The sequence below is a fragment of the Jaculus jaculus genome, chromosome 2 (genome assembly GCF_020740685.1).
Source record: "Jaculus jaculus isolate mJacJac1 chromosome 2, mJacJac1.mat.Y.cur, whole genome shotgun sequence".
Classification (NCBI taxonomy): domain Eukaryota; kingdom Metazoa; phylum Chordata; class Mammalia; order Rodentia; family Dipodidae; genus Jaculus; species Jaculus jaculus.
Window position 1 is genome coordinate 12,856,429 of NC_059103.1, and position 8,472 is coordinate 12,864,900.

The 8,472-nt window shown below is 54.1% G+C and overlaps 1 protein-coding gene across 1 annotated transcript in view; it reads right to left on the reverse strand.

Moving 5' to 3' along the window:
• Positions 1–1,314: 1,314 nt before the first annotated feature.
• Mlxipl (MLX interacting protein like) overlaps positions 1,315–8,472 on the reverse strand; it is a 25,524-nt gene continuing 18,366 nt past the window's right edge. The window contains exons 3-11 of the mRNA XM_045142893.1: positions 6,117–6,666; positions 5,835–5,902; positions 5,609–5,756; positions 5,358–5,470; positions 5,135–5,254; positions 4,885–5,012; positions 3,681–3,804; positions 2,543–2,672; positions 1,315–2,004 (exon numbers count right to left, since the gene is read on the reverse strand). Coding sequence (XP_044998828.1) covers positions 1,886–2,004; positions 2,543–2,672; positions 3,681–3,804; positions 4,885–5,012; positions 5,135–5,254; positions 5,358–5,470; positions 5,609–5,756; positions 5,835–5,902; positions 6,117–6,666 — 1,500 coding nt within the window. The 3' untranslated portion in view covers positions 1,315–1,885. The remainder of the gene's footprint in view (positions 2,005–2,542; positions 2,673–3,680; positions 3,805–4,884; positions 5,013–5,134; positions 5,255–5,357; positions 5,471–5,608; positions 5,757–5,834; positions 5,903–6,116; positions 6,667–8,472) is intronic.

Consider the following 8,472-nt stretch of genomic DNA (forward strand, 5'->3'; position numbering starts at 1 on the left):
ACCTCTGCCTTCCTAGTTCTGGGATTAAAGGTGTGCGCTACCATGCCCCTCTTTTTACTTTTGTTTATTATTTATTTGAGAGAGAGAGGCAGAGAGAGAGAGAGAGAGAGGGAGAGAGGGGGCAGGACAGAGCTCCAGCAACTGCAAATGAACTGCAGATGAATGTACCACCTTGTGCCATCTGGCTTACATGGGTACTGGGGAATCAAACCTGGGTCCTTAGCTTTGCAGATGTTTGCATCTGAAGTTCATTTGCAGTGGGATAAGGCCCCAGCATGCACACGCGTGTGCGCACACACACACACACACACACACACACACATTTTCTTGGTCCCTCTTTCTGTCGCAAATAAAAAATAAAATAGGCAGTCTAGAGAAGATGGCTTAATGGTTAAGACATTTAAATAAATAAAATAGGGCTGGAGAGCTGGGCATGGTGGCGCACGCCTTTAATCCCAGCACTCGGGAGGCAGAGTTAGGAGGATCACCGAGAGTTCGAGGCCACCCTGAGACTACATAGTGAATTCCAGGTCAGCCTGAGCTAGAGTGAGACCCTACCTTAGAAAACCAGAAAAAAATATAAATATATAGGGCTGGAGAGATGGTTAAGTGGTTAAGGCATTTGCCGGCAAAGCCAAAGGACCCAGGTTCAGTTCCCCAGGACCCACGTTAGCCAGATGCACAAGGGGGCGCATGCGTCTGGAGTTCATCTGCAGTGGCGCTAGAGGCTGTGGAATGCCCATTCCCTCTCTCTCACTTTCTACCTTTCTAGAGTAAATGAATAAAAAATAAAAATAAATAAAATATATATTTATAAAAGAAAATAAAATAGGGTTGGAGAGATGGCTTAGTGGCTAAGGCATTTGCCTGCAAAGCCTAAGGACCCAAGTTTGATTTCCCAGGTCCTACGTAATCCAGATGCACAAGGTAGCACATGTACCTGGAGTTTGTTTGCAGAGACTGGATGCTCTGGCACGCTCATTCTTTTCTCTCTCTCTCTCCCCACCCCTCTTTCTCTCAAATAGGTAAATAAAAATGAATAAAATAAAAAAATATATAAAAAGAAAGACCACCTGGTGGTGGCACACGCCTTTAATCCCAGCACTTGGGAGGCACTGGTAGGTAGATCACCATGAGCTCAAACCTCCCTAAGACTACAAAGTGAATTCCAGGTTAGCCTTGACCAGAGTGAGACCCTACCTTGGGAAAAACAAAAAACAAACAAACAAACAAACAAAAAAAACACCCACCTTCTACTGCTACCAGCTTCCTGTTGTCCCAGAAAGACACACGGTGACAGTCACACCAACATACTTATGGTTTTTGCTTTTATTGATCAAGAATTCCTTATAAAATCCATACCCACACACATGCATCCACACACATACAAGATGCCTGCCTTGCTCAGGGCTGCCTCTGCCCTGGTCTCTCCTGGCATCAGCTGGCCCCACCCAGGGAAAGCCCCGCTGTGACTCTACATCTCAGTGCAGGAAAGCAGAGAGAGACAGTCTTCTAGTCTGCCTCCCTGCTCAGGAGCCAAGGCCAATGTCCTTTGTCAAACAGCTGGCTCTTCCCTCTTCCAAGCTCCCTAAATAGCCTGTTTTAGGTCCCCGGTGTCACACCTGCCAAGGCTTTGGGTCTTGCTTGGACCTTCCCCCACTCCCAGTTTTGCTGATGGGAACATAGAGGTCCAAAGAGCAGGTGTGAAGCCCAGGCTCACGCTGGTGGTAGCGCAGGGATGGGAACTCGGCTCCTCTCCGTCCCCTTGAAGTGGAGCTACAAGACCTGGATGCTGCTCAACTCTCAGGGAAGAAACCAGCCAAGGTCAGCGTCAGGAGAGGAGTGCGCACGAGTTGTCCCTGGAGCTTGGCAGGTTTTGCCAGGACTATAATGGTCTCCCCAAGGTGCCCTCTGTGACAGCCCGTGTGGCTTGCTCAGGCACACGGCTCGGGTCGGTCAGGATACTTGTGGTTGTGCTGAGTTGGCGAAGGGAGTTCAGAACAGCTGGAGAAAGAGGGAGAGAAAGAGGCCTGTGAGGTCAGGGATAAATAGTTCACGCCTCCTGGGACCTCTTTCTGCAGGTATCCTGGAGGTGAGAGAACCATTTAGTGGGGGCATGGTGGAGTGGTCCAAAAACCCTAGGCTGGCCAGGCGCAGTGGCACACACCTTTAATTCTAGCACTTGGGAGGCAGAGGTAGGAGGATCCTGGGACTACAGGGTGAGTTCCAGGTCAGCCTTGGCTCCAGTGAGACCCTACCTTGAAAGAAGGAAAAACAAATCCGCCATACAAACACAAGAAAACTTGGCTATGTTGGGGACTGAGTAGGCTGGATTTGAACTCTCTGCCCCAAGGCCGCACACGTTGCTGCGCCTTATGTATTTGAGAGAAGTGTTCTGCCAGAGCCACAGTCCTAGACCCTCTCTGGAGGATTGCAGGCAAGTGCTCTACTGCTGAAGCCCTCCCCATCTCCTCACTGGAGATTCTAGGCTAGTGCTCTGTACGTCTCCACGCTCTAGTGAACGGGCAGGGGGCTCACGTACTTGGCCGGAGAGCAGGCAGCGAGCAGTACTGGTCCAGCCAGGCTAGCGAGGTCTGGCGAAGGCTATGCAAGCTTGAAGTAGAAACCATCCCATTGAAGGATTCAAACAGAGGCCGGATAAGAATGCTGAACTGCTCCACGGTTAAGGAACAGGCTTGTAATCCAAAGGACAACCCACCACCTCACATGGAGCCACCAATGCCTGGCCCAAACCAGTGCTAAGAAAAGCCTGTCACTGCCAAGTCTTGATCACTAAGAACTCCCACTGTGTCCTGCCAACAAGTGTCCACCTCTCTAGCTCTTAGCGACCTCCCCCCCCTCCCCCCGGTCCCTCCACAGCTCCATGCAGGGCTAAACTGCCCCACATCTCTGGGGTCAATCAGGAAGTTAACGTTCATGGGCAGGGGAGATGGCTTAGTAGTTAAGGCGTTTGCCTGTGAAGCCCAAAGACCCCGGTTCGAGGCTTGATTCTCCAGGACCCACGTTGGACAGATGCACAGGAGGGCGTGTGTGTCTGCAATTCGTTTGCAGTGGCTGGAGGCCCTGGCGTGCCCATTCTTTCTCTCTCTGTCTGCCTCTTTCTGTCTGTCGCTCTCAAATAAATAAATAAAAATGTATGCGCATGCCATTCATTTGCAGCAATAAACACTGGTTCAAGAACATGTGTGTTCTTGAAAATAATATCTGGAGTTCGTTTGCAGTGGCTGGAGGCCCTAGAGAGGGACAGGGAAAGACAGAGACAGGCAAATAAGAGAGAATGGGCGTGCCATGACCTCTAGCCACTGCAAATGAACCACAGTTGTATGTGCCACCTTGTGCATCTGGTTTTGCTTGGGTACTGGGGAATCGAACCCATGTTGTCAGGCCTTGCAGGCAAGTGCCTTAACCATGGAGCATCTCTCCAGCCCACTCTTCTAGACTGCCTTCAGGACCCCCCCCCCACTTTCCACCTGCCCAGTTCCTCCCCTATTGCCCCTTTCAGCTAGCAGCCTGTACCAGGCAATCCTGCTGTCCCAGGTCTTGCCAGCAGGAGGCAGAACCAGAGGCCAGTCTCTAGGGCTGTAGGCCTTGAGCCTGTGGTCTCAGGAACAGCCGCAGCCTCCTCCCTTGCTGCAGGCCGCAGAGCCCAGTGAGGATACGACCCAGAACTTCCAGTTGTGCAGCGTGCGGGTCCGCACATAATCATCGAACATATCTCGCATCTGGTCAAAGCGCTGGTGTGTGATGGGCACCCCGGTGGCTGGCAACTGCTGCTGGCACAGGCTGAAGGAAGGGGTGGAGAGGGTCAGGGAATCTGAGAACACCATGTCTCCTATGCCCCTGCTACGATGTACTATCTTGGTGCTGTGTTTTTTTTTTTTTTCTTCCCCCTTTGGTTTTTCAAGGTAGGGTCTACTCTAGCTCAGGCTGACCTGGAATTCACTCTGTAGACTCAGGGTGGCCTCGAACCCATGGCGATCCTCCTACCTCTGTCTCCCAAGTGCTGGGATTAAAGGCGTGCACCACCACACCTGGCTTGATGCTGTTTTAATGGTGCTGATGTGGACTAGAACTTTGCAGTGCTAGGCAGACATTCTCCTGCTGAGCCACGCCCCCAGCCCCTCACTGGGGGATTCTAGGCAGGAGCTCTACCACTGAGCCACGCCCCAGCCCCTCACTGGGGGATTCTAGGCAGGAGCTCTACCACTGAGCCACGCCCCCAGCCCCTCATTGGGGGATTCTAGGCAGGAGCTCTACCACTGAGCCACACCCCAGCCCCTCACTGGGGGATTCTAGGCAGGAGCTCTACCACTGAGCCACACCCCAGCCCCTCACTGGGGGATTCTAGGCAGGAGCTCTACCACTGAGCCACGCCCCCAGCCCCTCACTGGGGGATTCTAGGCAGGAGCTCTACCACTGAGCCACGCCCCCAGCCCCTCACTGGGGGATTCTAGGCAGGAGCTCTACCACTGAGCCACGCCCCCAGCCCCTCACTGGAGGATTCTAGGCAGGAGCTCTACCACTGAGCCACACCCCAGCCCCTCACTGGGGGATTCTAGGCAGGAGCTCTACCACTGAGCCACGTCCAGGCCCCTCACTGGGGATTCTAGGCAGGAGCTCTACCACTGCACCACGCCCCCAGCCCCTCACTGGGGGATTCTAGGCAGGAGCTCTACCACTGAGCCACGTCCCCAGCCCCTCACTGGGGGATTCTAGGCAGGAGCTCTACCACTGCACCACGCCCCCAGCCCCTCACTGGGGGATTCTAGGCAGGAGCTCCACCCCTGAGCCACGCCCCCAGCCCCTCACTGGGGGATTCTAGGCAGGAGCTCCACCCCTGAGCCACGCCCAGCCTCAGCTTACTTGATGGCTACATTGAGCTCCTCAATCTTGTTGCGCAGCTGCTGGGCTTCCTCCTGCATGGCTGCCCGCTCCTGCTGAAGCATGAGGATGTACTCGGCCGTCTTCTGCAGTGTGGTCGCCTTGCTCACCTGTGGGCACCACCAGAGTGGGCCTCGGTGCTGGCCGACCCTGGGATCTGGTTTTGGGGCAGGGGTCTATGAAGGGGCCCCATAACTGAGGGGTGTGATCTGGGCTGGGGTGGCGCTCCCACCTTGAGGCTGGGCTGGGCGCTGAGCGTGCTCACAAGTCCGTGAAGGGTGTCAAAGCCTAGCTTGATATTGAAACGCCGTTTCTGCTCTGCAGAGATGTGCGTGATGCGTCGGTTCTCAGTCTTGGGGAGCAGAAGATGGAGCGAGTCCGGAAAGCAGCCTTGAGGTAGATGCTTGGGTAGCAAACCCATCTTGCAGGGTGGGGATCGGGAGGATGGGTCCTACCTTGTTATCTGCGCGGCCCCGGCTTAGGGTGGGTTGAGGGGGAGAGACGAGGACACTTGGCACCCCTGGGGCTGGTATGGAGTTGAGGTCCCCTGACAGCCGCCGCTCACTGCCTGTGGCAGGGACACGGACCGAGACACAAGGGAGAGGTGTCCTTTCGTCCTGTCCCTCTCCTCCTGACCCCAGAACCAGCGCCCTTCTCCCTTCTCCCTCCACCCCTTAGGATCCCCAATCCCGTAGCCCCTCTTTACCACTGGACGCTGGGGGTGAAAGCCGCTCTGCTTTAGGGACAATCAGGGGCCTGGGAGGGGCCAGTGTGGCTGGGGCTGGAGATGGTCGGGGTAGTGGAGGGGCCGGGGTTGGGGACAAAAAGGCACGAGGGAATTCAGGGACCGTCTCCTGCTGGGGTGGAGAAGGTCAGAGCATTGGGGTGAGGGTCCTGGGTAGACGCCTACCTCCCCATGCCCTCCATCTTACCGGCGACCCTGGGGACCGGAGGAGCGCGCTGGACACAGCTGGTGGTTCGAAGGCCTGCTCAGGCTTGGCTGGGCATAGTCAGAACTGTGAGGACCGCTGGACTGACCCAATCAATTCCATCACCCTTCAAGACCCCTCTCCCCTCCCCAGCAGCGCAGACCCATTTCACTCCTGCTGTTGTCCCCAGTGCCTTCCCGCCCCATCTTCTTGCCCCACAATCCCGCCCTATTCCTTCCAGCTTGGTACCCAACTTCCTCCCTCCACCTGGCCCCCTCATCCTACCTGCCCTGAGCAGCTGAGTGAGGCACGGGTTGTTGTCTCTGGCCATGACTCCGGGGCTGGCGGTGGCAGGGGCCGGGGTGGGAGGGCTGGCTTTCTGTGCCCCAGGCGATGGGGTGGAGGGCTTGCCTCTGGGCTGCACGCCCTGAGGCACTACAAAGGGAGGCCCAAAGGCAGGCTCAGGGTACCCAGGGGTTCCACGGTCTACGGGGAAGGGAGTAGGAGCCGGGCCAGGGACAGGCTGCAGGGTAGGAACAAAGGCGGTGGAGGGTTCGGGAAGTGAGGACACTCCTGGAGCGGGAGGGACCGTAGGGAAGGGGAACCTCGCAGAGAAGAGGGGCTCCTCCGCTAACAAAGCTGGGGGAGGGGCGACGGGAGGGAAGGGGGATGGGGTGCAGGGCTCTAGGTCCTGTGCCTTGGCAGCAGTGGGGTATGGGAGGAGGAGAGGTGGTGCTGGCACCGGGGGAAGCTTGGGCTTGGGGTCTTCAGGGAGGAGGAAGTCTGAGCTCAGGAAGGTACTGGGATCCAAGGGGCCAGGACAGCTGTTCCGAGCCTAGTTGGAGGGACAGACAGAGGACAGGTGTGTACACATGGAAATTATAATCGAATGTAACCTAGTGTGGCCGTTATGTCCAAATTAGACCTGACAGAGAATCACTGTTAGTGAGGACCTAATCCATCTACTATTCTGTTCTTCACCAAGGGTTGCAGTTGGCTCGTGTCGCTGGCACAAAGCACCCGGCCAAAAGCAGCTTGCGGGAGGAAAGGGTTTATTTTGGCGGACAGACTTGAGGGGAATCTCTATGATGGCAGGGGACAACATGGTATGAGCAGAGGGTGACATCACCGCCTGGCCAACATCAGGTAGATGACAGCAGCTGGAGAGTGGGTCCGACACTGGGGAAGCTGGTTATATAACACCCCCAAACAACACACCTCCAACAAGGTTCCAGTTCCCAAACTGCCATCAGCTGGGGTTCAAGCATTCTGAATATATAAGTTTACGGGGGACACCTGAATCAAACCACCACACTCCACCCCTGGCATTCATAAACATAACCATACATGACGTAAAATGTAATGCATTCAGTCCAACTATAAAAGTTCCCATTGCCGGCGAGGTGGCGCACGCCTTTAATCTCAGCACTCAGGAGGCAGAGGTAGGAGGATCATCACCATGAGTTCAAAGCCACCCTGAGATAACATAGTGAATTCCAGGTTAGCCTGGGCTAGAGTGAGACCCTACGAAAAACCCAAAAATGTTCCCATAGATTTTATCAATTCCAGTGTTAACCAAACATCTTCTTAGTCCAAGGTCTCTAAATTGAAACATAAAACAAAAACAAACAAACAGAGTCAGGTGAGGTGGTGCACGCCTTTAATCCCAGCCCTCGGGAGGCAGAGGTAGGAGGATCATATGAATTTGAGGCCACCCTGAGACTACATAGTGAATTCCAGGTTAGCCTGGGCCAGAATGAGACCCTACCTCAAAAAAAAAAAAAAAAAGCAAAAAAAAGTCATAATGGCATAGATAAACATTCACACCTCAAAAGATGACACTGGACATAGCAAGGAAAACAACCCCAAAGTCTAGGGTTCCAATTCCACTCCTCCAGCTGGGCTCCTCACAGTCTGGGGAACAATGAATCCCAAGCCAGCAGCTCTCCTTGGTGGCCATCTCACACTCCTGGCATTTCAAACAGTCCTGGGGGCTCTCCTGCAACCCATGATTCATCCTCATGGCTCCATCGGGTCTCCATGCAGGGACTTCCAAAAACCCTCTCTCACATTCCCCATGGCCATTTCCAAAACAAACAAACAAAAAGTTGCATTTCTGCGGGGCGTGGTGGTGCATGCCTTTAATCCCAGCCCTCAGGAGGCAGAGGTAGGAGGATTGCCATGAGTTCGAGGCCACCCTGAGACTCCATTGTGAATTCCAGGTCAGCCTGGGCTAGAGTGAGACCCTACCTCAAAAAAACAAACAAAAAAAAAGTTGCACTTCCAATCAATGACTCTCTCTTTCCTACATTTGTTAGAGTCCCATAGTACCAGGTGGGTTACAAATTTGTTCATCTAGGGGGGTGACTAAAATAGACTTTGAAGAAAGGACACTCCTTCAGTATTCAGACTCCTTCCAGAAGAGTTAGCATTCTTGGGGCTGGAGGAATGGCTTGGTGGTTAAGCGTTTGCCTGCAAAGCCAAAAGACTTTGGCTCAATTTTCCAGGGCCCACATAAGCCAGAGGCACAAGGGGGCACATGCGTCTGGAGTTTGTTTGCTGTGGCTGAAGGCCCTGGTGTACCCATGCTCTCTCTCTCCCTCGCAAATAAATAAAATATAAATTTTAAAATATCTTTTTT